General features: G+C 38.1%; 1 protein-coding gene and 1 long non-coding RNA gene across 2 annotated transcripts; both read right to left on the reverse strand.

Annotated features, from left to right (window-relative positions):
- Window positions 1-11,876: 11,876 nt before the first annotated feature.
- On the reverse strand, window positions 11,877-12,751 carry LOC107838104 (uncharacterized). The gene is made up of 2 exons (XR_001664169.1): window positions 12,621-12,751; window positions 11,877-12,318 (listed from the first exon to the last, which is right to left on the reverse strand). It is a non-coding gene; the product is annotated as an uncharacterized LOC107838104 (long non-coding RNA).
- Window positions 12,752-17,144: 4,393 nt separating this feature from the next.
- On the reverse strand, window positions 17,145-26,473 carry LOC103148627 (TBC1 domain family member 10A-like). The gene is made up of 9 exons (XM_007567481.2): window positions 25,792-26,473; window positions 23,134-23,233; window positions 22,898-23,005; window positions 22,494-22,600; window positions 21,805-21,919; window positions 21,598-21,663; window positions 20,560-20,749; window positions 18,982-19,136; window positions 17,145-18,897 (listed from the first exon to the last, which is right to left on the reverse strand). Exons 1-9 carry the CDS (start codon window positions 25,971-25,973, stop codon window positions 18,502-18,504), a joined length of 1,419 nt encoding a protein of 472 aa, XP_007567543.1. The 5' UTR covers window positions 25,974-26,473; the 3' UTR covers window positions 17,145-18,501.
- Between the last annotated feature and the right edge of the window lie 827 nt (window positions 26,474-27,300).

Below are 27,300 nucleotides of genomic sequence, written 5' to 3' on the forward strand. Positions count from 1 at the left end.
GTCTGTTGCTGTGTGTGAAATCTACATACCCTTATATACACACCCCCATCCGGGTCGCACCCTCCCACAACTCCTCCCCTCACGCCGATCTTTCCCTCTCAGCACTCAGTTCCCCCATGCATATGTCTCTCCATTCATTTCATTAGTAACTTTACTGGAAAACACACTATTAAGTCACTTTAAAACTTTAAAAATACATTTTGGGTTTTTAATTTGCATTTGAAAAATTACTCCCCAGTGCTGTGCTTGCATAGGAATTCGAAATGACAAAAATGTAAACTCTCTGGGTCCATCTTAAAACATATTTCTGTCATTTGTGAAACTGAGAGCTAATAGGACATGTCTGGACAGCAGGCAGATAGTAAAGCCTGCACAGGTTTCATAAAGAACAGACATTTTAATATCAATAGGGGGCTGTTTTGTTACTGGAGCACCCTCATTTACCAGATGAAAAGGAAAACTGTCGGCATTTCTTTGCCTGTCCTGTTTCCCCTGCACATGTCGAAACATGCTAAAGAACAAAAATGAGAAAAAAGATGCGACTTTAATAGATATCATGTCCTCTTTTGATCACCTCCTAATGAAAATACTAAATAAGTTTGACACAGCTTTGGTCATAGATGTATTTGTGCTTTCAGTTTAGAACTTATTAAAATATTTTTTTTCTGCAGGTCTGCTAAAATAGATAAAAAAATAACCAAATACTAAATATTCTCCTATTATACAAAAAACTATCATGTAAAAACCTTGAAAAAAATTATGCAGAAACTTACACGATTTGAAATATATAGTTTTTGTTGCTTTATGGACTAAAATACTGTTTCTCTTGTCTGGCTTGTTCAAATCACTGAAACTGCTGCATTTTAAAAACATTTTTTAACCTTGTCTGGATAGATTAAAAGAGGGTGTGAACTACTACTATTTCTACTTAACCCTATAAGAAAACGTGGTAAAGCACAACATAATGTGTATTTTTTTATTTCTGGTATCAGATACAAAAAAATAAATAAATTTAATAAATAACCAAAACACAAACCCCTGGAAAGATGGATTTCTCTCTTACCAAGCTAAAATCTGAATTTTATTGTTCCACACTTGGCCCTCAAAAATTAGTACGACTTTAAAAATTACCTAGATTTTTTTTTTAGATGCCATTAGTTTTATTTCAGATTGTTTTTTATCTGTAATTTCTAAACCAAACAACCTGTGTTGCTCTATATTGAGGATGCTGAGAATCATGAACCGTTCTTCTCTCAGGCTAATTCAGACACAACTATCAGGCAGCACAACTGAGTCATTCTGTAAACAATGCCAGTGGGTGAGTGATTTAGAAGATAGCAGGATATTTGTATCCTGAGGAAGAACAGTTTATTAAGGAGAGAGGAAAAACTCCTGTTTGAGTCTGCTAATCAACAGCAGGATATCTGAGCTCCACACTGCTAGCAGCATAGCGACAAACACTGTTTTGATTAGGAAATTATGAAAACATGAAAACCTGACTCGAAGAGAATTGCAAAGTGCAAAGTTAAACAATGTAGCATTGATTGTTTTCTGTATGAGTTTTATTAAATCAATCTATGAATTCTTTGATTAGCTGATAGCTTGAGTGGAGCTGCTAGCATGCAGTCATTAGCTTTACTCAAATGTAAACCAGATTCTCCAAATTTCTTTCTGCCCACTGCATGTAGGACAGTAATAGTGTTTTCTTTATGACAGAAGTTGAAATATGGATCTGGGAATAAAGTAAAAAAAAAAAAAAAAAAAAGATAACATAAGAATTTTTCTGGTAAACCAGTGGGTTTAGCTGTTTTGTTACAAAGCTTAATGTTAGCATAACAAGACTGAGGAATGATGGATGACCTGAGGAGCTGGATCCTTATCCCACCTTATCTACAGGTAATTAGCATGGTGGGAAATTAGCATAAAGCTAGTTAGAAATTAAGTTTATGCTAATAACCAAAACACAAACCCACGGAGCTGGTCTTCTCTCTTATCAAGCTGATAAAATTTATGCTAATTTCTAACAAGCACAAAGCTAGTTACATTCTTTATTGACATTAGTTCTGTAATGTCAATAAAGATCTTTCTATTAATCATTAAGAAAGGTTGCACACAACACTCATCAAAATTGGTACTACTCTACCTTAAAATGCAAAGAAATCTTATTTTTCATAAAGCAGCATATGCATTTGAGTTTTCTAGATTCATTGCTGTTTAATGAGGGGGAAAAAAACACCTTTTATCTTTGTTAACAGTAGTTTCTCAGTTTTATTTTCTGGTCCAGATGGGACTTCTCAAGTCTTCAGCATGCCACATCTCTCAGCGGAGCGGCAACAGTGGCGCCGGGGAACCGACCTTTAGACACAACTACTGTATCACTCAACAATCTTCCCAAGCCATCCCCCCTCTTCCCTCCACCCATCATCCTACTCCTTCTGGCTCTCCTTAGTCATCCTCCTTTTTCCTCCAATTATGAAGATGAGGATTTATTCCTGTCGCCTCTGCTTTCACCAACGTCACTTACTCCCAGACAGCTGTTGTTGTTGCCTGTTCCTGTGATTTGGGCAATGTGAAATCAAATTATTTTTTTCAGTGGCTCCATCCGGACAGCAGAAGATGTCTCAGGGCGCTTTGGCAAAACCGGATGAAAGCAGACCGAAGTGGATCACAGCAGGCTTCCTATCTGTTCTCTGGTGCGACAGGGGCCTGTTTTTAGCTCCCGTCTTTGATGGGGAAATAAAGCACAAGTGCCCTGATGATTAATCCATCTATAAACTTTTTTCCCCCACAGTCTGCTCATTAGAGCTACTGTACATAAATGCACTAAGGTTTAAGTGATGTTGAAAGGCTACTTGTGCAAGAAGAGGAACATATTTGCTCTGCAAGAGTGACAAGTCCCAGTTGGACAAAGCTGGTGTTGTTTTGCAGAGCGGCCGTCCACCAAGTCGCCCAGCATGCCACCAACTCTGCTTCCACAGCATTCAGCTCTTGTTTTCTCTCCTAATTACCCACCTGTGTGTCATATCAATTACTGTTGTTGTTTTCCTCACATGTGGCCTCATGTTGCAAGCCACACACCATTCACACAGAGATAACCTATACGTTTATGTTTGTTTTTTTTTTTTGCTTTTTTTCCACCAGTTGCTGCATTTACGTAAGACTTAAAGGAAAGACTTTTTACACGAGGACAGAAATGAGCAGCAGCAGCAACTTGTGTTGTAGGGCTTTGATCTATTATTGTGACAGAGTTCTCTCTTGTTTATGAGGCTTTTTTTTAGTGAATCTTGTCACAGTTGGGGAGAGTGAGGTGTGTGTTCTTGTTATTTAGGCATTTGTGGGGGTCTGACAGTTGTTTGATGTGCGTGTTAAGCTGTCAGACCACATGTCCTGTTCAGAGGCAGCTGGCTCTTCGAAGTGTGTGTATGTGTTACTTCAGATCTGGAGAACTCTGACTTGAATTTATCTTAAAATTCATGATGTAAACACCTGAGCCAATACTAACAGCTCTCATGCTAATCGGCCTCCTGGGCAAAAATAACAGTCAAATCAAGACTAAAGTCCACTTTTAATTATTGGCTGCTGTTAAAGCCAACACCTCCAGCAGGCCTTAAATGTTCCACCATTTGGGCTTCATTAGCCAATTCACTACATTTCCTTCAGTCGATAAGGAGAACGACACCACGTTGTGGAAAAAAAGCCCCAGGCTCAGAAATGTTCAAACCTTTTCACCACTATATTAAAACAGACTAACTCATGAGGAATTGGAAAAAAATTATATTTCTGAGGCTGCTTCTCAGCAGGGAACCTGATCAGAGTTGAAGAGGATGTATCTGGAGGAAAAACAGGGTGATCCTGGAAGAAACATTGCTAGAAGCTGCAAAAAACCTGAGACAGAACTGCAATGGAACGGATTAAATCAAAGTATACTAGTGTGTTAGAACGGTCCAGTCAAAGCCCAAACCTCAGATCAGAGGTTCTGCTGTTTACAGGACTTCTCTGTGTAATCTGAGTGAGTTTGAGCTCAAGGACATGTACAATCTTCTGTCTCTAGATGTACACAATTGGTACACTGCAAAAGCCTTGCCAAGTATTTGTGGTTTAGTTTCTGGTGCAAATATCTTAGTATGTTTGAAACAAAACTAACTTACAAGTAACTTTTCCAACAAGAAATAAGAGGTTTAAGTGAAAAATTCCTTAATGTTGATGGAAAAAGTACTAGAAACTTGTACTTTCGAATCTTATTTTCAGTGTGGTTAGATATTTGCACAAAAAAGTAGACCAAAAATACTTAGTAAGAGTTTGTGCTTTTGCAGTGCAGAGACAAAACTTGCAGCTGGAAAATGCTAAATGAAATGCTAACGCGGGGAAGCTGCGTACAAATGTATGACATTCTTTTTTTCTTTATCAATATTTGTAAAATAAACTTTGAAAACCATATAGCATTTTGCTGACATCTTCAGCTACATGGAGCTAAGTGTCGGATCTTTTATGTAACGTTCTAATAAGATTCATTGAAGATCTGGTACGACAGAATACAAAAATAACTTTTGCAACACGCTGCAACTTTAGAGCAAATCTCCTCTCAGATTCCCCTTTAAGTAATCATCTTCTAAATCTGGTGTTGACTCATCCACCTCCAAAGCCAGGCCAGGAACAACGCAGGTGAATATATTTGGACCACACTCTGGGGGGCCTGCAGACTGCTGCGGACCAGAAAATTTATGCCACCTAGTCCTTGTGCACAAGCGGAAGTGGAAACCATAAATTGAACTTTACTGCTCACCCAGGGAGGGTGCCATTGTGTTTGTGTTTTTGCTGTAAACCATTCAGTTTTAAGAATGAGCTTTGTGTTCACGCCGGAGAAAATAGTTCCTGCTTTAAAAGCTATCGGCTGTTCAGGTTTTGAACACCAGAAGATGAGTTCCAGTCAGTCTGGTTGCATTTTTGAAGATCCAAGCATCTTTGTGGGAAAATAGCTCGTAAGTTCAACTCAATAGGAAGAAGAGAGGAAAGGAAAAAATTGCATATTCTGGTATGTTCACAATCACAAGGACACCAGAAGGTATTGTGGTCTTCTTCTCTCTCCTTTGACCTCTAAACAACGCAGCAGCAGCAGCAGCAGCAGCAGCAGCTTCCCTTAACACCCCACTAACCTCCTGCCCTGCTGACTGCGACTCAGTTGATCGGGGGAGTCTGTTGATAGAAACCTTCCTGCTTTCAAAATGTTGTTGTCATCTGAGCCAAGTGAAAAATATTTACCGCGAATGAAAGCGAGGAAAGAAGGAGGGAAAACAGTTTTTACATAAAGGTAAAAATAGCTGACGCTTTCCGTCAGGGTTGCCAGTAAATATCTGAGGTTTGCATCACGGCGGGGCGCCTCTTAGGAGACGAAGAGGCGCCCCGCCGTGACAAGTTTCAACTGGAGAGGCTCATTTATCTGACGAAGAAGCAGAGCGGAGACACAAATCATGTCAGATACACTTTGCTTGCACTCAGAGTAGGTGCCGTCAGTGTTTGCGTTAGCTCACTTGTCTGACACGAGATAACTGATAAGTCAGGAGGCTTGTTTATTTGATGATGAGACCAGTGTCACTTTGTGAGATCTGAGAACAAATACAACAACCGGCAAAGGTTTGGAGAGGAAAAAAACAGCTTGCAGCAACATTGTTGTTCCATATTTTGGTTTAATATTTACTTATTGCAGCTTATTGCAAAGTCCTGTATTTGAAATTACTGTATAAATTTTTTACTTCAAATTTAGTATCGCCAGCTTGGATAAACATATTTAAAGGAGATGATATTTAAAACCCCTGGATGATAAAAACTAGTGAAAAGTGTTGGCCTTCTTTCGGATTTCTACTATTTTTCCAAGTTTAAATATTTCAGATTATCAAACTAATTTAATATCAGACAAAGATAACTGGAGTAAATATTAAAATCAGTTATTTTTTTATTTAAGTGGGAAATTGACTATCCAAACAAATCTGCCCTAATCTGGAAGTATACTTATTTATGTTCACTGTAAGGAAAGGTTTAATATCGGATCTTTAGCATCACAGCTTTACTTCTCTCAAAATAAAATGTGTTTAGGTGAGTACAGTTCATATGCTGTGCTGTTATATATGTTTTCTTTACTTACTTACATTACATAAACATATTTTTCAGTTGTTTCCACATTAAACATGGAAAAAATGCTCACAACAATGAACTCTTGTCCACATCTCTTCTCCATTGCACGTTCCTATCCATTCAGTCATACCTTTGACAAACTCATATTTTTTTACTGAATGTTTTGTGAATATTACATAGCAAAAGCAGAGAAATTACTTTGAAACAAACAAACAAACAAAAAACCCAAATAGGAATTGAAGCATTAATTAAATCCCGTTTCGGTGCCCTGAATGCAACACAACCGATGGGAGGGGTGAAAACCCTGGAGAGGTCGACCCGTACATGTAACATAAACTGAGTTATACAGATCGTTACGTTTCTCCGAGCTTCACATGGTTTTTGAAACATAAGACGTCAGTATAGTTTAAAGGCTGCGAGAGGCACACAAAAAGGACACGCCCCCCAGAAATCCTTCATCTTAATGCACAATGAGAAGGCCGTGACTGAAGTGGATGCAACACAATAAGCTATTGTAATTTCAAACCAAAGGTCCTGCTGAACATATGCTTTTGTCATTACTCTCATTTATTATAGCCAATGAGGTCAGCTGCTGATGGGAGTTAAAAAAAACTTTACTGTCTCCTGCACACATGGTGATTAAAACCAAGTCCATTTTCTTTTACCGTAAAATAAAATGTTTAACCTTAAATATATATTGAGATGGGGTAGCTGAGATTTGGACCTGATGGGTTGTTAATATTATTTAGTGAGTTAAAAACAGAATAAAGTTATAAGAAAAAAAATTAAAATACTGGGAAAGACTGTTTTAGTATTACTGGATTCTCCAGTAGAAAAGCTCAAACTACAGGAAACATAATAAAAAAAGGCACCACCAAAGAGATTGAAACTAAAACCACATTTTACAACAACGATGCATGAAAAGAAATCATGAAGAGGTGAGGGTCTGAATAAAACAATAAGCTGCAGACAGAAAACCTGCAAATCATACCAGCATATCTTCCCTGTAGTTAAATGCCTCAGTGAAATCATGAATGTTGAAGATGCTGGAGTGCATTTCTAAAGTCTGATCATCAGCATGGGTTTCTTATAAATCAGTTTTAAATGCTAGTTGTGTTGTTATTTTTGCAGGTTTGAACAAATATAAAACAAACAACTGCAAAACGATTTCAACAAACAAGAGCTGCCTGAACCTGGTTCAAATAAATACCGTATTTTCTGGACTATAGAGCGCACTGACAAATGTTTAAAAAAACAAAAAACAAAAACGAAAACGTACATATATAAACTGCACCGGATTATAAGCCGCTGGTATCTCCTCCGCTCTCGGTTTTCCATAAGGACGCAGCAAAGAGCTAGATTTATTAAGGACCCAGCTCTCCGTTTCCAACGCCGAACCATGGATTCGTTCACACCGAGTTTACGTACAGCGACTATCGATCTGTACTGCCAGATCGATAACCTTCAACTTAGAAGCTGCATCATATGAACTTCTTTGTGTTGTTTCTATGATGAGGGGCTGAGTTTGAAGAAATTTCTCCGTCGTGCCTGCTGCTAGCATGTGCTAGTTCTCAATGAAAAGCAGCACTTTCTTCTTTGATTTCCAATTTTGACTTCCAATGAGTCACTTCCTGCTTCAGAGCCCCCTGGTGGTTGAAGAAAAATCCACAGAAAAGCCGCACCGGACTACAAGGCGCATGGTTCAAAGCTTAGGAAAAAAGTTCAAATAAATAATCCGAAAAATCCTGTACATATTTCATTAAATGTCACTGCCTTTCTTGCAGAATTGCCAAAGTTAATTTAAATTGGCTTGTTCCATTTTTGAGATGTTAAAGCAAATATTCAGTAAGATTGAAGAAGAGGTTTTTAACATCAAACTCATTTTGATGTGCAATTTAGTTTAATTTTACTTTTTGAACACCAAATTCTGTACAAACTTCAACCACATCTCCTTATTCTTTATTACACCCACTTTGCAAACATAGTACAAATATATAGCAAAAAAGACCTTTGGCATAATGCTGCCACTACCATGCTTGATAATTGGTGCTGGTTTAGAGTTTGACTCCTGAATCTATGCAACTTGTTAATGTTTTAAAACAGCTGAATCTTTCTCATCTGAGCATAAACTTTTCTCTGGAATATATTTTGCTCGTCCAACTGCAAACATTAGTTGAGCTTGCAAGGTTCCAGTTTTAGAATTGGGGTGTAAAGTCGGCCTCACCTAGGAAACAGACTCCGGTGTTGCAGCAATTTCTAATTCACGGCAGGTTTGAGGTGTGTTGTTTTGTTCACGTTCAAGATAAGTTCATATATATGACAAATCTGACTTTTGATGTTTTAACCACTCAAAATTGGTTAAGATTTACTAAAATCACCTCAAAACCTGAACTGTTTTGCAGTGTGTGACCTAATTTCAGTTTGCCACGCTGGGGCCGATGTTTACTTTGGCGTTATCATAACCCGCTGATGCTTCTTCTGCACACCATCAACGTCTTATCAGGGCCTCAGCAGCTCTCCTTCGCTCTCACAACCACACAAACACACTCAGCCGTACTTGGGCACAAACTTACACAACTACAGCGCTTCCCCCTTCTCCTCCTCTCCCACTGTGTGTATCCTCTTCAAGCTTCCAGCTTCCTTGCTGAGGAAAAAGAGGACTAGATTGACAGGAAGAGAGGAGACAGTGGGGATGTGACACAACAATGGCAGGAAGTAACTTCAGATTGATGCAGATGAATGAAAAACACCATCGACAATGCAGAAACGACTTAACAAACATCCCATGCAGAGGTAAACACGTAACACAAACAGTGCCAAGGGACTTTTACAAGCCGCGTGTCTCATTATGGACTAAAACAACAAAACATTTGGCAACTTAAGCCACCAAACAGGGAGAATCCAGTTCCAGAGGTTCCACCAGTTTTACTTTGCCTGACCTTAATCGACCTGGTGCAAACTTTTGAATTGTGATGTGCAATTGCATTTTGTGGCAGTAAGTTTTTTTTATTTCTTTTTTCTTTAACAACTGATTCCAGATTCTTTACCCCTAAAGCATTTACAGTCCAACAGTGTAACAGAATGGCTTTATTTGGAATTAGCTGCTTCATAATGTGATAAAATAATAAACAGTCATTTATTTTCATTTATGCAAAGAAAATAAATGAAAAAAACAAAAATAATCAAAAGATTAACAGTGGTAAAATATATTTACATGTTCAAAGGAGAGGATATAAACTTATTTTTACACCCAATAAATTACGATTCATGTTAACTTGGTTTTAACATTCTTTCTTAGTTTGTTATATTCACATCGATAACTAGACAGCAGCATTTTTGTCAAAATGATGTTTGCTAATAAGTCTTGATTTTAAAAATACTCCACAAAATTTTTGATGAGGTTAACCCTTAATGTCGACTATCTTTGGTCCGTTCCTAAACTAATTGTGATGTGTGTTTGAGGCAGTTGTTTAATTTGAAAATCCAGTTGTGCACAAATTGTACCAGATTTCCTTTTCTCTAAATTACACCCTCTTTGCACAGACTGAAACAAACCCATGACATGATGCTGCCACCACCACAGGTTTAGGTCTGAACGCCTCCAGACATATTAACTATCCACTTGGATTCTTTTTGGACAATTCAAATCTCTTTTAATATGAAAAGACAAATATTTCCTTATTTTTACCTCATGTTTTATTAGCTTATTTAATAACTGAGTCAAATTTCTAAATTACTTGTTTTGGTGCTGTGTTTGTAATTTGGCTTGTTTTATCTAATCGGGTCTCTTTTTGTAAATTAAATCTCATTGGATCTCAATGAGACAACCTGCATAAATAAAGGTCTAAGAAAAATACAGAATATTGAATGCTGAATACCTCACCTTGACTTCTCCAAACATACTTCAGTGTCATAAAACACGTCACGTTTTGCAATATTTCATTGAGCCTGAACATGCAGATTTTGGATCGCTTTCTTGCTTGACCCTCTATGCACTCAGTCATAAAAAACATCCATATCCTTGTGTAAATGGAAAATGCTCACTTTTTTATGATCAAGAGCACATATTTGGATTTTGAACATTATTACTAGCTCTAATATTCCAAAATTCATGACCCTGATACATTTTTGGCTCCTGAAAAAACTACCAATAATAAAAAATAATAAATAAAAAATCTTGAGTAACAGATTTTCAGCTTTTGAAATTCAAGGAAATCTCCGCAAAGCATTTTAGTTGGCAGGATGCAGATAATTTTATTTTCAGGAGTTGGCAAAAAATGTGGTTGAAATAAAATCAACAGATGGAAACAATTCCTTAATGATTGGGAAAGGGTTGGATTTTGTCCTTTGATATGCACTGCTTGTCCCTGAGGGGACAAAGCAGGCACTGAAAGTTAAAGCAAGGAAAGGAAGGAGTGAAATGTAAACAAAAAGCTCTATCTGTGTAGGCTTCCTCTTGATAGTATGGCCAGGCACGTACAATAACAAGCAGAGCTCATTCTCTGCAGAACCAAGCCCTTTCACTTGGCTGAGTTTTTATTCCTTCATTATGGCAGCAGCATCTAAACTTTCCATCTCAAGCTGTAGGTTTGTTTATCCTCCTTTATTATTCGTAGATTCTTTCTGTTTTGCACCTCTAATCAGGCGTTTCTTGGAAGAGCAGTGCTGGACATCTGATTCAGGAGGAGCAGGTTTTACTCTCATAAGAAACCCCACGACCTTTCAGAGCCTTAAAACTGCAGCAGTTTTTATGTTTATTGGCTTCAGCTTTAATTTGTATTCAAAGAAACACAACAGCCTGACCTTCTGTCTAATGAGCTTAGGGCTGTAAGAGAAGGCACGGCTTATTTTTTTCTTTACAGGATTGCATGTTTTATAGCCTCAACATCCCACTTAATGATTTCCCTCATGTTTAGCCTTTTATTGTAATGTTATGATGTTTATTTCTCTTTATTGTTTTAATGTGATGTAATGCTCATGTTTTAAAGTAAGTTTTTGGTGGTTTTTCTTCTAAACAAATTGTGTTCACACCAACTCTTGTTTTAAGACGACAGCAGCGAGCTTTAGACATCAGCTCTAGGCTTCGAGTCCAACTAGTCAGGTCTTATATTAAATAAAAACTCAAAAATAGTTATCTGCTGCAGGTAACCTGAGAAATTCTGGACTCAATTTAATTGATTTTAATATATTTATGTCTCCATACTGAGGTAATCATGGTTTGAGAATTAAAATGCATGTCTCAGTTTTCATCTCCAGAAAAGAGAATAAAAAAAAAAAACTTTATCACTCTACTTCCACAATTATGATTCGGTTTTTGTGCAGCAGTTTGAATCATAACTAAAACTAGAACATTTGCATTTCTTGCAAAAATGCAGTTTGATTTCGGTAAGATGAATCTTTTTTTCCGAAATATTTAAAGTGAAGTGCAAAAAACTTACTTGAATGCAGGAGCATCAGGAAAAAAAGGCAAAACGGTGCAAATTTTCTTACAAAGCAAACTTCAGGTTAAAATTTATGACAAGAGTGTAAAATTGGAGCAGAACCAATGCTTTTAATGCCAAATTGTGATTGCGTATTATGCTGAAGAATCTAAAGCTGAACTGGCACTTTGTCTCAGCCGTTGTTGTTTCTAAAGTGCTTCATAAATAAGTAAAAGTTGTAGAAGTAATGAGATGTAATGGAAGAGAGCAAAACTCAAGTCCAGGATGGAGCAGAAGGGAAGACTAAAGGAGGAGAAAGGGAGGATGTGATGTGATATGAAGATCTAATCTATTAAAATGTGAGATACAATAGCATATACAGAATAATAAAGAAGAACAGGAACACCTTCGACCTATTAAATCACACTTGGCATAATTTGTCCAGCTGGGAGTAGACGTACAAAAAGATCCGGGGGATCCCCAGCTGGAACCAAACCAGCGGTTCACTATCATTTCCTGCTACAATTTAAAACCCAGAGTCCAAAAATCTGACGGATGTGAGCTCATTAGGACCGCAGCTACCGTCAACCTGAGAAGGACCAAGAAAGAGCGCACAAACTTCCTGCCCACCGTCCACAAAGAAAGCATCTGTCTGACCTTTGACACCTTCCGCTCCGCTTCCTGTCCCACACGTGCAGCCGATGCCACTTCAAACTTTTCACCGCAGCTTCTGTCCCCAAAACACGTGGAAGGTCACAAACAGGAATGCCTGCAAGGTTTGAGCTCTCAGTTACTCTGAGTAAATGTCTGTGAGGATTTAAGAAAATGTTTTCCTGTCTGAAAAACATGGAAAATCTTTCAATGATAAGGATTTCAGTTTGAGGTAGTTGCTCTTTTCAAGATAACCTCTCAGTTATACGACACTTAAGAGTTTTTTTTTTTCTCTAAATTGTTAGTAATCCTACTTTCATGCTCTACTTTTATTTTCTCTAAAATTTCAACGGCTTCCATTCCTCTTTGTAACCATGTAACCTTAATTGCTCAGAAGAAAATCCCATAAAGTTTACTCACGGTGGGTTTTTAGTTTCAAAACCCCCTGACCTTTGGCCCCTCTAATCGGGCTGGGGGCACGATGGGGGGCGGCAGGTGGGGATAAAGCTGCAGACCTTCAGTCCTTGTTACCGAAAAGCTTCAAAGGAGCTTTACCGCTCACGATGCCAGACTGTAATCTCCCAGACGCTTCACACATATGGCATCATGAGATCATCCACCTCGATGTGTTCACCACACCCCCAAAAACAGCAACAGAGAATAAACAGAACTCACATGCAGGGTGTACTCTTACTTACAGTTTATTTGTGTATGCCGTGATAATTATGGACCAACATTAATAGATACTTTTTAAAATCTGGTGGTAACGGACATTATGTGTAACTCAAGAAGAGGAGAGTTTTTTTTTCTTTAGAGTTCTCTATGTTTTCTGCACCTGGAAAGAAGAGAATAATCAAACAAGGCAGTTTTATTTATAGTGACCTTATATTATAAGTAGACTGTTTGAATTAGGTCTTCATGCTTCTGGTATACTGACATGATGCAAAGATAGAGAAGGCTTCAGCGTTTTTATATAACCTTAAAGAAGTTAAAAAAAGACAAAGTTTAAAATATAATTAATGGGACCTGGAGAAAATGAAGAGCCTGCTGCACTGAACCCCATTGAAAATCTCCTGGCTATTCCACCAAATATTGATTTCTGAACCCGAGTTAAAACATTAGTATTGTTGTTTCTAAGTGAATATGAACTTGTTTTCTTTGCATTATTAAAAAAGCTCTGCATCTTTTTGTTATTTTGACCATTTCTCGTTTTCTGCAAATAAATACTAAGTTGTTGCTTGGAGTTTCAGAGACATGTCAGCAGTTCATAGAATAAAAGAACAATGTTCATTTTACTCAAACTTATACCCATAAAGACTAAAATCAGAGAAACTGAAGATTTTGCAGTGGTCTCTCAAAAAAGTGATCAACAGGAAATTAAGCAAAGAAAAACAAAACAAAACAAAAAAATACACAGCTTATCACAGCTGATAGAGTGATTTTAATAGTTCATATACATTCAACAGCCCGGATCTCAATCCTATAAACAGGTTGTGGGTCGATCTATAAAGACGAGTGAGACACTTGCCACCAGTTCTCTAAGGAGGAACTGACCAAACAAGCTATTGTGAAAAAGGTGTGGAAGATTTGACCCAGGTCAAATGTTTAAAAGACAATTATTCCTGATACTGAGCAAATATGTGTAAACTTTTCAAATAAAAAAATGTTCTCTGACATTTAGCAAATAGAAATAATTTTGCTGATGCTAATTAACCTAAAACAAGCAATAATAGCGATACAAATATGCGCATGTGTCCTTTCATGTAGTGCATGTAAACTTGTGAATTATTGCACCTTTTTATTTGTTTTCCATTTGTTTTGCATTAAAAATATTTTACAATGTTTTAAAAACTGGTATTTTTAGAGGAGCGTGTTTGCTTTTGGGTGCCACTGTGTTTTGAACTTTACTAAAGTTAACTTTTAACCCCAGTGAAGTATTTCTGCTTTCGCTGACTTCAAAAGCTTATTCATGATCCAGATCTCTATATCTGGACATTGTGGATCATATTTTGCTGCACCAACAAATCTAGCAGCAACACGTTGCCTCAAATATGACATCCTAGTTTGGCTGTTTATGTGTTATTAAGATAACACATATCATATGTCGCATGCATTTCTCCAGTAAATGTGCTGAATACATATGAAGATGGCAATTTAACATTGATTTCCTCGACTTTGGTTAGTACTGTCTTGCTTAAATAAGCAAAATATTTCCTAAACAAGACTCCAAAATGACTCCAAAACCTGTGTATGCAAGTTTGGTACACTAGAAATTAACTCTTTCATGCATGAATTATGATCCTTTGTGTCAGGATTTTTTTTTTCCAACATTTTTTTTTGTATTATTTTCTTTAAAAAAGGTAGGAATTTTTTTTTTATAAAAAAGGTTTTTATTTTATTCTATTTTTTGATGATCAATTATAATTTTCTCCAAATAAAAAGTTGTTATTTGAAAAATACATCAGTAGTATTGTTCTTTAGGGGTTATCTGAGGTCACAATATTTTTTTTGGAAGGAGGGACCAGGTGAGTTGGCATGCTTGTTTGTCTGTCGGCCATATTGGATTTAACAAAAATAATTTCTTGCATTTGCAGGTGACGGCCAGTAGTTGATGGTGTATTTTATTATGGATTAGTGTCCACTTCAGTGGTCTGTGTGCATTTATAACATAGAAATCCACAAGAAGCACAAGAGAATGACTTTTAGATAGCTGTCCACTGTGGTGACCACTATGCATGAAAGCGCTAAAAAAAAAATGTTTTCAATTTGACCTTTTGGAACTAATATTGGAAAAAGCAAGAGCTACGAGGAAAGCAACTCCACAGCTCCGTTCAGTTTGTTTCTGAATGTGGTTTTGGGGGTAATGTCTGGGTCACGTCTCCACCCCCATCTCTGCAGATTAGCCATAAAGACTGCCTCCCATTCAACCCCCCTCCCAGGGTTTTGGGTCTAGCCAGAGATGTTGAGCACTGCAAAAGTTGAAAACAGACAGGTGGGGGTCGAGAATGGGTTTGATTAAGGGTGTGGTAGGGACAAGAGAGGTTTAAGACAGTTTGTATTGTTTGCATAAGCAAAATGCAGAGAAGTGAAGATGATGAGAGGAGATGAACAAGGATGCCACATTGACAAGCATCCTTTAGCAATATGTGTGTAAAATTCTTTACAGGAATTTAAAAAAAGGCAACAAAGAAGTTTTGAAGGAGGAATTTCACAGAAGGAAGCATGGAAGACATTTATAATCACTTCCGGTTGTTGGGTGTGTCAACATAAAATCTTGTTTTTAATATTGTTCGATTCGCACGTCACCAAATGTCTCGAGAGAAACTGCATGAAAACACTGGGAGAAACCTTCAAGCATTTAAACGACAGGAGTAATCCAGTAAATCCAGATAAACTCAGCGGTGCTGGAATGTCGCTGATGGGAGGGAAACTTAAAATGTTGGCTGTCGCGTTGCTGGACCACAGCTGAGGTTTGTTGGTGGACCGGGCAGAATAAGAAGGCCTGTATGTGCGCGGAGGACTCCATTCAGGGACCAAAGGCTGATGGCTGCGTGACGAGCTTCAGACGGCGCTGTGGGAATTTAGCCTATTTGAGATGCAAATGCCTCAAAGAGCTGAAAGAGAGGGAGGAACAGGTGTCCGAGGAAGTGTGCTGCTGCAGCACTGGTGAGGGAGGGAGGGCGCTGAATGATAACACAGAAGCCATTCAACTGCTGGCTCCTGTCTTTACTTGACTTTTACCCCTTGTCTTAATTTCTTTTTTTTTTTTTTTATCAGCAATGCATGAAAAGAGATGGATGTGGGGTGAGCTGTCATAACAACTTAAATACCAGTCAGTGGAGAAAAGATGAGTTGTAAATTGTAAAAAAAATAAATAAATAAAAAACATGATGTTTTCACAATGGAAAATCTCTTTAATGGGACAATATATAAGATTAAGGGGGAACTGTGTGAAAAGCTGCAGAATGTGAGAATATGTCTTATTCCAGGTTGTGGGACAAACTAAAAGATGCAATCAGTATTTTATCTGTCTGTTCGTGGCCAAAATGTAAAAATGGTGTAAGACAGCAGCTGGCCTTTAAATGAATAAACAGCAAAATTCTTGCAAAGCATCATCTTTAAATGCACAAACAAGTTTCAGATGATAATGCTTCAATGCTGTTTTTCTAACTCCACTTCACCCAGAACTACAACTTCAGCACATTAAAAATCAGAATGTGCTTTTTGCAGGTTCTTGAAGTTGGTAAATTATACATTCTCCAGTAGGCAAGCTGGAGCACAAGAGTTTTGAAAATGCATAAAGTGTACGTGCTGAGAACGTGATGGCAACTTATCCAAGTTTGGTACAAGCCAGACTCCCTGTTGATTGGAGAAGCGCACACGTCTCCAAATTGCAAACACAGGAAATAGGCAAAAGCACAAGACAATACTGAAAAGTCATATATTCAATTAAACCTAATTCTTATGTTTGTGGTGTAACTAAAAATTAAATAAATCAGTGTAAAACGAAGTTGATTGGATAAAATAAAATAAAATTTTTGATTAAGAGAATAAAGTCTGCATATAAATTTTTTTTTACTATTCTGTTTTCTTTTCCCATACAAATCAAAACCTTGGTAAATATTAATACAAAGTAGCATTTCACTACAGAAACTATACTTTTTCCTGTAATGCTGCTGGCATTTAGACCTCTTTAAATATTCCTTGGTACGGAACCATATTATGTCGATTTGAATCATATTTTCTATGAATAATTCTCAGATGATCAGTAAATACCACATAAATGTTAAAATGGAGCTGGAAGCTTTATGCTTTGTCCAGCAGATAAACATTTGGCAAAATGTAATTGATGCTCTGCACATGAATAAAAACACCAAATGCTTTAAATTTAAACAAAAACCTTCACTTTTTCTTGGAGAAAAGAACCACAAAACCACACAAATGCACTTTTTAAATTTGTTTAAAATTAACAGATAACCTTAGTGGCTTGTACAATAAAATTTCAGACATAAGACAATGGATATTTTGGTACATCAACTTACATCCATTAAAACAGCTTGTTGGACTGGCAAATGCTGCTTGCATAAAACTTCATTTGAAACTTCGTTCCTCATTTGACACCATATTATAACAACAATAATGATAATGAGGTACAACACTAACATCTATCTGATTATCAAAGGTTTATGGCTCACCAGATCAATAGTGACTTTGCTGTTGCAGATTACAAATAACAGCTTTTTATCAGTTCTTGCTTTTAAATACAACTTTTTAAAAATATATAATTTTAAACTGAAGGAACTGCAAACTTTAAAGAAGCTCTACATTCTCATACATTTGTCCCCTTTTAACAAATTAATGTTAACACTTTGAGAAAACCAAAACCCTCTTCTCAAATATTTAAAACATATAAACAACAAATCTTTGGCATACTGACACAAAACGCCGCTGGTGATGAACCTCGTTCCTCCGTCTGAATGTGAAGTTTTACCCCAAGAGCGGCTCACTGCTTTGGCTAAAAAAAACAGCGTCAGGTCGCCCCCGTGTGGACAAGAAGAGCAATTACTGATTCATAGAACCAGCACATGAAAATGGGCCAAGCAGACAAGCTGGCAAGTGTTTGTCTGTGAGTTAGTGTGAATTGCTGAGAGATTGGAAACGTAGTGACTCGTCAGGGCAAAACCGAGGAAGAAAAGGTCATTAATTAATGAGGGCCAGCTTTAGTCCTCAAGGGCCACACCTGCCTGTTTTAGAGGAGTCTCTACCCCAACATAGCTGATTCAAATGGTCCAATTACCTCAAAGTATGGTAGAGGTACTCCTAATGAACTATTATTTGATTTATGTTTGTTGAACCAGAGAAATAACTGAAATATGCAGGATGACCCTTACGAACTGACTTCGGACATGTAGAATGAATGAATACCTCTTCCCATGAATTGCTCATTACTGATGTGCATTTCAAAATGATTACTTCTACAATTTAAAACCTTGCCCCCTATGCTTACATAGGCAGCAATATTTTAGCATAAAATACATTTAAATACCTGCAAAATCCAAAGAAACCACTAAAATTTAAGCTACTTAAAACCAGAAGTTTCCTGGACGCTATTTGGTCTAGTGAAATGTCTTAGCCCAACACCTGAGAAGTCTGTGTTGTGTCTATAAAGAGTAAAAAGCATTTTCCACTGCTTCTGCAGGGATTTAATGTTTATCCTGTCACTAAAACTGTGAAGTGGTTCATGCTGAAACAGAGTGTCGTGGAATGATTCATGCTATGAACTGGTGTAAACCTGGTCTGGTTAAAGGTACGTGTCGTGCTCGGCGCTGCTCAGACTCTCTTTGGACCCCTGGGTGGTCGTGTGATGAAGGGTTGAGGACGGATCACTGAGATTAACGATCCCGTCTGGTGGCAGGACGGTCGTCGTGTGCCCGTTTGCCTTTGCGGCCTTTTTACTTCCCTTCACTTCGTCTCCTGGCACCGCTTCTGTTTCCGCCGCCAAAGGAGACTCAACGATGATGGTAGGTCTCTGTCTCAGCTCCTGCCGGCTCGGAGGCTCGGCAGACATTATGGCCTTGGCGCCGTGCATCCTCGGAGGGGACTTGCAACTTAGATCTCCGCGACTCTCCTTCCAACGTCGCAGCTGAGCTTGGTGTTCCTTCTCAATGTTCTTCTCAGACACCGGTAGATCGATGATCTGAAACACACGGGTAGCGGCGACGTCTCAGATTCAGGAAGACGGGCGATCGAACGAGTAAAGGTTACAACAGAGCAGCCCTACCTCCTGCACCAGGAAGCCTTCACGTGTGTACTGAGGCTGAATCTTTTTCAACAGCTCCATCGTCTCGTATAAACCTTGGCAGGTCTTGACTTTCTCTTGGGTTCCTAACATGCATTTCAGGAGAACCAGGCCCACTCTGAAGAGGATCTTCACTCCTGAGAGCAGAAACACCAATCAGAACACAACACGTAATTACATCTGCAAATGTAGATTGGATAAAACAAAAACTCTTACAAAGTATGTTTGGTCTAGTTTCTAGAGCAAATATCTTGGTACTCTTGAAATAAGACAAAAGTAACTTTTCAGCAAGATATAGGAGTTTATACTACTTAAAATTAACTCCTATATCTTGCTGAAAAGTTACTTGTCGGTTAGTTTTGTCTTACTTCAAGTGCTTTAAGATATTTCCATATCAGAAACTAGAGCAAAAATATCCAAACAGTGTTTCCATGTTTAAAATGACACAGTCCAGAACTTCAGTATAAATTTTGGTTCAAACGATTATTTTATTCCGAGATGATTGTAAAAGCCACAAGATGTTTAAATCAACTCTGTTTTTTTTTTGTTTGTTTGTTTTTTTGGCTCTTCTCAAATTTAAATCTCAAAACTGTTTTAAATAATTTTTTTTCAGTGAACATTTCAGTCCAGATTTGACCACAGCTTAAACAGCGTTTGCCTGTGACCACAAGGGGGAGCTCTCTTTCTATAGGATTGACATGCGAGTAGGCACTAGAAATAAAATATCTTCCTCTCATTAGGTATTATTGCCAACCCGAGAGTAAAATGGCACCCTGGGTGGTGAGCCGTATCAACCCCAAAAGGATCTCTGATGTCCTCATGCAGCTGGACTCATGGAATCGCACTTTAAAATCTGAGTTGTTTCACTCAAATTCATGAAATTTCTAATTCTGCAAAAATCTTCTAATCACAACTGAATCAATGTTACACAGTTTAATCTTAAATGTAAAGTATTGTTTTCACTAAGACTTTGTTAAAGACGCTAATAAAGGTTTTTGAGTTGAATGCAAATAATTAATTTGGGTAATTTTTTTTTTACTACAAATGTACAACCCTTTAAAGTCTTGGGTGTTTTACTTTAAACTGAGGTTGTTTTTCCTGCATCTATTCAGGAATGTAAAGAAGAATTTTCCATTTCGGTGAAACAACAATTGGGTGTGGATGACTGACGCTAAATACAGTGACATTTACATACTGCTTTTGAATATTTCTGCATTTCTAAAAGTCTGAAACACAAAAGAAAAACATTTCCTGGAAAACTAGACAGATTACCTGAAAACTGAAAACTACGTTAAAGTCAAGACAAAATATGCTGAACTTTAGTAAACAATAAAAGCCCTTGTTAAACATTACATCAGTGTGTTTGCTTGCTCGCTCGCTCACTCGTCATTTATTACTAAGACACTAAAAATGCTCTGAGGGCGTGGCAGCAAATTCATCTGTGACTGTTTTCACACAAACAGCCAAAACGTTTTCACTCCAAGTGTGATATCATTACTGCTACCTAAAGGAAAACAAAGCGTTACGTTTCTTTAACTTTTTTCTCCCGGGGGGCCTCACCCTCACAGAGGAACATGTCCCAGACCCGCAGCACAGAGGACCAGGGCAGGGTCCGGGAGAAGGCGCACATAAACCACTCCGTCATGTACAGGATCGGCTCCAGCTTGTGTTTCTTTAAGTGGCGGTGAGCCACGGGAGACACCCCCCGCAGCAGAGCGTACAGGATCTCCCCGTCGAGCTGGATCGCCTCCTGTGGAGGAGACGGGGGAACAGCAGTGAGCAGGCGGGGACAACAGATTCCTCTGTCTCCGCCTAATCTGATTGTCTGCTTATCCCTGTCCTTGGCTCAGTCACCACCTTGTGTTATTAGCTTGTTAGCTTATCAGTATCCAGTGAGAGAAAGAGTCGCCTGACAAGTCTGACGGCTTCTATGGCCGCACATACCGTAGCATAGCAGCATAGCAAAAATGTTCTGAAGCTGGTGTTTGTTTCACTGGAAAACTCTGACTGCAACTTAAAAACATGTAAAATGACAAACTCATGTCTTTGACGGCAAAATGTAATGTTTCAGTTGTTGACTGTGTGTTCTACGACTTTGTATTTTGGGGTTTTTATGACGTGCAGCACTTTGAAATGAAAATTTGATTTAATTTTTATTTCTGACCTACATGCGTATTCTGTGTATTTCTAGTAATAAGCGATCATCTCTTTGTCAAATCGCAAATTTCCGGTACAATGCAAAAAAACACAAAATCGCACCAAATACTTAATGACTTGTTTGAAGTCAATAATTCCTTAATATTGACTAAAAACTACTTGTTATAAGTGAAATAATCTGCCAGTGGAACAACACATTTTTACTTATATTAACATAGGACAAGTGTCTCATCAATATTAAGGACTTATTGACTTTAAAATGAACTCCTATACTGTACTGAAAAGTTACTTGTGAGTTAGTTTAGTTTTATTTCATTTGTACTAAGATATCTGCACTGGAAACTAGACCAAAAATACTTGATAAGATCTTGAGTTTTTGCATAACGATGGACATGCTTTCAGGTAACGCCCCGCTGTTCCTCAGGTAGCTCTGTGACATACCAGCCCCGTGCTGTAGTATCCAGGAAGGTATTTTTCACAGATCTGCACAAGAACCCAGAAGGCATCCTAAAACAGAATAGTGACATCAGTGTCAAATATGAAAACCAAATATGGGGGGGGAAAAACACACACACTTTAAATAGATTGCTTGTAGATACTTTTGAAAGAGAAAAAAAAAGGGATCTTGAAACATTAGAGGATGTTCACCTCAGCTGGCATGTGCATCAAGAGGACGGCAGCAACGGGAGCCTGAGCCTGACAGTAACCTTCGTCAGGTCGGTGGAGAGTGTAAGCTTTCAGGACGCGAAACAGATCCTGCTGCCTGCAGGAAAAAAACATGGACGATATCATCTTTGCAAGCATATCCGCTCAATTTTCCACATTTCTTCATGTTACAACCACATGTTTGGTGCTTTTTATTTTTTGTTGCGGTAAAAGTCACGTAGTATAAAACCATCTGGTCAGATCAGACCATAAATGAGCTTCTTAGCTTACAAGTGTGGCAGAAAACTGACAGCACACCACCTGCACAGTGAAACACGGTGGTGGCAGCATGATGCTCTGGGAAGGTTTTCCCACAGTGGAGAGGGACTGGATGGGAGTATGGACAAAATTAAATCCAACTCCCAACAGTTTGATAAGCCGAAATAAACACCTAGAGCTACAATGGGGAGGCTCTGGTCCAGTCAAAGTAAAGACAAGGCAAGACTTGAAGGTTTCTATTCACAGAATCTTTCCATCCAGCCTGATTGAAAGATTTGCAGCTGAAAATACAGCAGAAAAAGCTAAACAAATCCAAGACACACTTTTCAGATTCATATATAGTCAATCGTATAAAACCTCATAAAAAATGCGCAGCATTAACACCAATTCATACAGTAAAACAGGCAACTGACCCATGACCTCCTCTGGCTGCGAACATTTCATGAAAAGGAAACTGGCGATGAAGATCCCTCTCGATGACATCGACCCATTTAGGATCTCCTGGCTGAATGTCCAGCTCCTGAAACGCATCGGTTCGTGACATGTTACAACTTTAAACAACCTTTAATGTTCTTGTAATCTGAAACAAACAAAAAAAAATGGAAATGAAGGATCATAATCTCATAACTGCAGCAGATCTAGTCAAATGCAGACATTAAGTTTATACACGAGTTCCTGCAAAAGTTCCTCATCGTAATGTTGATTTTTCCCGTGCAGAATAATAAAAAAAATGACGTTGCATGGCATAAAACGATGTTCTTCCAGCTGGGTTGATTAATACATGTCATAAAAAGGCAAGCATGAATCGTGCACCGACCTCAAACCGGCCCTTGTTTTGCTCCCGTTTTACTTTGGCCCCAGTGAGGTAGAGCCAGGCTCGGCCCCGTAAGGAGGGAGGGATCCCCTTCTGACAGCGCTCTTTCACCTTTTATCCAACAAAAACACATCCAATCACTCAAAACTCACGCATGAAGTCATGAGAAACCCTTTTCTAAAACAAACAGAACTAGATTTTCTCATAATCTCTTAGCGGATTCGGTGTGCGCATCGGACCTTGTTGTGTTTTTTGGCCATCCACTTGTCCCAGCTGTTCAGCATCTCCAGCCATTTAGCTTCGCGTTGCCTCAGCACCGCAATGGGGACTTCTTCCGCTCTGAGGAGACACAATCCGTACAAAACAGCGTTCAGACAAGCTGGCTGCGGCTCCTCTGTCCTCTGCTGTTGCTATATCAGGAGAATCCCGGTCTTCCTCGCACATGCAGGAAACTTTCCTCAGGAATCTGAGCGAGGTGGAGGGAAAACAGGAAGCTGAGGGGAACCTTTCCCCCAATTCAGCTCATCGCAGTTTCATGCACAAAGATATCTTCCCTTTGGAGCGGTGCAAGTGAAAACCAGCGTCATCCAGATACACACTTACAGCTCTAATCAGAGGTTTACATACACTTACAATGAGCATGGATGCTATAAGGCTCTTAATGATTTACCTTATCTTTTCTTTTGCCAGCTTGTTAAAGAACATTTAACCAAATATCACGTATTGAGTTCATTTATCAGATTCAGCTCTTCATTGTCCCACATGGGGACATTTATTGCACAATTCAAGGACGGGTAGGACATAATCAACACAATTATCACACTAAATAACAAGGATCATTGTAAAATGTTCCAAGCTCGGTTCCAAGTTGATTAAAAGGTTTAACTATGTTTGGGACAAACATCATTTTGATCCTGTTTGGGTCCATAATGAATATAAACTAGTGTTGATAAACAAAACATCTAAGATGCTTGCTCCATAGTCATACTGAATGTTAAGAGACTACAAAAAGATGAAATGCATGAAAATAACTGGTGTATGTAAAGTTCCAAATCATCTAGACGGTATTACATTCTATCATTAATAATAATAAAAAAAACAAATAAAAAATGCAGAATACTGTGTTGCCTATGACAGACCAGACTGCCAAGTCTGATTTATTATTGATCGTTCAGGTCTATATTCAGTTTAAAAGCACATTTTTAAGCTATATTTGTATTTTCGGTGAAGCCTCCAAATGTCAACTTTTCAAGAGAAGACTGTTTCATTTCAAACTGAAAAGCTTCTAATTATTATTGCTCTTGTGACTTTAAAAAGAGGGATGTCTGACATGAAGCAGTCAAAAGGTTTCAGAATAAGAGGACTCGTGTAGAAAACAGACGCCTGAAAGCTTTGCAGCTCACGTTAGTTTGCCTTCACACTGAGGGAGAGAGCTTGAACAATGCATAGATGAACAATAACCAAGTGAAAGGGAAATACACCACCCTGAGCTGCACTACAATTATCCTCTATTGTTTGCATGAACATGCAGAGGGAGGATCTGCCACAATGTTCAGCCTACAGATATAATCTGATTTCCTGTCCTTCCTTAGGCCATTATGATACATCTTCCATTTGCTATCCAGAAACACAGGAGTAATGAATTAGTTTAAACATGATGTTTTTGATTTTTCTCGTCCTATAATTCATTTAAAAATATATACATATTGAAGAAACAAAACTTGTCCAGGAAATAAATGGGGAAATGCTATATTTTGGAGTTCTTAAGCCAAACTTTGGAAGATAATCGCAAATGTAAAAAATCCATTCAATATCAGAACAGAAATCCAGAATGCTTCTACAAACATTAATGAACTCTACTGTTGGGTCACGACAGGCGCATTAGGACATTTTCTTTACATTAAGCATGCAACGGTCAACTCTTAGTGATATTATTGTAGTGGAACCGTTTAGGAATCTGCTGTAAGTTAGCCATTAGCACTCAGACCATCAGTGTTTCACAACCCTGGTCCTCGAGGCTCATGTTACCCCTAACCTGCGTGTTTTAGATGTTTTCTTGCTTCAACACACCTGATTTCAGTTGACAACTGATTAACAGGCTTTTCGCTGAACTGCATTCATCTGAATCAGGTGTGTGAAAGCAGGGAAACATCTTAAACATGCAGGGCAGTGCGCCTGGAGGAGCAGAGCTGAAAACGCTACATGACCAGATGTAATGAAAAGTCCAGCGTGTCTAAAAGCATTCTTGGCAATCTAAGTTTGGTGCAAAAAGTAGAGGCTGTCTTTCAGGAACTGAATAAAAAAATCAAATCCTAAAGCATACGATGACATTTTGGACAATAACTTCTTCCACTGTTGCAAAAAATATTTGGTGATACCTCATTTCTGTTCCAACATGTCTGTGCACTAATGTGCACAGAATGGTCAATAAAAACATGGATGACTGAGCTTAGACAGGAAGAACCTGACTCATATACACAGAGTCTAGACCTAAACCATGATGAAACACCTCAAGAATTAATCAAGAGTGAAGCCTGGCCTTGTCCAGCATCAGTCTGACCTAACAAATATACTTCTGAAAGAATGTAGTAAACAATTTCTCATAAATAGTCTCCTAAACTACATGGAAATTTATTATAGCACAAATAGGAGGACAGACATCATATTAACCCAGATGTATTAAGAATTTTTGGACTCTAGTTGTTGTAGCCAAAATATATATAATCTTTTAAAACACGAAATTAAGATAGGCTACATATCAGTTTAAAATACACAAACAATAACCGTTGTCTTTTTCGAAGAATTATATTCCCACAAGGGGAAATGATCTTTTTTAGCTTCCTCATTCAATAACCTAACTGAAAGTTGGCTGACAGTCGTGCTGAAATGTTACTCACAGTTCTCCGGCGGACTGCTGAGCTCCTCCAGTGAACCCGTACTTGTCCACCTGCGTCTCTTCGGGGATGGAGCCGTTCACCTCTGGCTCCAGTCCATTCGAGCTGCTCTTCCCGTTACTGTCCGTCAGCTTCTCTGTGTTGCCCTGAAGTTCCAGTCCATTTCTCTGCTCCGTTTTTGCCATTTAGACGGCATTTACCTCAGTAAAAGCAGGCGGTCTAGAGAGTGATCTCAAAACTTCAGCATGTAAGTTTAAAGCTCTCCATGCAGACGCCCGCTGGGTTAGCTAACTGCTACAGGACAAAGCTAGCTCGAAGACTAGCTGGTCAACACCTAAACAAACTATTGAGAGGTTATTTTCTTTGCTAAATCTCCGTTTTTGAATCCAAAATGAACGTTACAGGTACACAAACCGATTTCCACCATGTGGTTAAATCCCCAGAGCCTAAATCCAACGACCAGCTCCAAAAACAGAGGTTAAATTAGCTCGATTATTTGTAATACTATCGCCGAAGGTAACATGCTATTATCATAGTGCTGTCAGCTGACCTTTTCTTCTGAGTCTCACTGCTGTCAGCAAGATTGTAGGTTAGCTTTAGGCTACAAGGAAGAGAAACTGGCTGCCTGGAGCAAGTTAGTAAACAAAACATGCACGGCATCCAGTTGCTCTCGCCTTCCACCTACTGGTGAAGCACGAATATTACAACACAGTAATTGTCTGTCCTTTTACACTACAGATATCACGTCTAAAAATGAAATTGTAATTTCTTTCATAATATTATACTATTTATATTTTCTCCCAGTATGAATATATATATTTTTACAGTAAACTGTGCAAGTTGGCAGCTAGTAGTACTATGGTAACAGTAAAGACATAATTATAGTAAGTTTAAATTCTAGTAGTTTATATACAGTGAACTATTATCACAAACCATAAGCTGCAAGTTCTCAAAATCTTATTACAAAACGTTACAGGAAAAGACCAGTAGGGTTCAGGTCAGTAACTTGTAAATCCAAGATGTACTATCTAAACTCCTGAAAGTTTCTTCAAAGTAACCTATAAAGCCCAGGTAATTACCCCTTGACTTCCAGACAAATCAGTGGAAGTACCATATATGTCCTATGAAGTTCTTTGCAAGTTCCCGAAAGTTATGAAGAAATTTTTATAAAAGTAACTACTGAGCCCAAAAAGAGTTCCTGTAGATTTATGAAAGTAAATCTTGAGTTTGACATTATTGAATGTAGTGAAATAAAAGACTAAATAGTTATATAAAAACAAAAAATACATTTAAAACAAAAGTAAACTAAAAATCTTCATCTGATTACCTGATTTGAGTGACGCATCTTTTTCAAGCTGTCATTTTGAAAACATTTTTAAATGGGTGTTAAATTATATTTTTTATTTATTCTACCCAATAATAAGAAAATGTAAATAAAACATAAAACTGTTCATTATTCTGGCATTTAGCAAACAAGGATAATATTGGTAATCCTGATAATAGAAATAATTT

Source organism: Poecilia formosa, unplaced genomic scaffold (genome assembly GCF_000485575.1).
Source record: "Poecilia formosa unplaced genomic scaffold, Poecilia_formosa-5.1.2 Scaffold6, whole genome shotgun sequence".
NCBI lineage: Eukaryota > Metazoa > Chordata > Actinopteri > Cyprinodontiformes > Poeciliidae > Poecilia > Poecilia formosa.

Excerpts from the sequence above, each read along its gene's own strand:
- LOC103148627 (XM_007567481.2), bottom strand. The coding sequence starts at position 25,973 with ATGGCAAAAACGGAGCAGAGAAATGGACTGGAACTTCAGGGCAACACA. Across the intron at positions 21,664-21,804 it reads TGATGCACATGCCAGCTGAG|GATGCCTTCTGGGTTCTTGT; the intron begins GTGAACATCCTC and ends ATTCTGTTTTAG. Across the intron at positions 19,137-20,559 it reads GGACATGTTCCTCTGTGAGG|GAGTGAAGATCCTCTTCAGA; the intron begins GTGAGGCCCCCC and ends TTCTGCTCTCAG.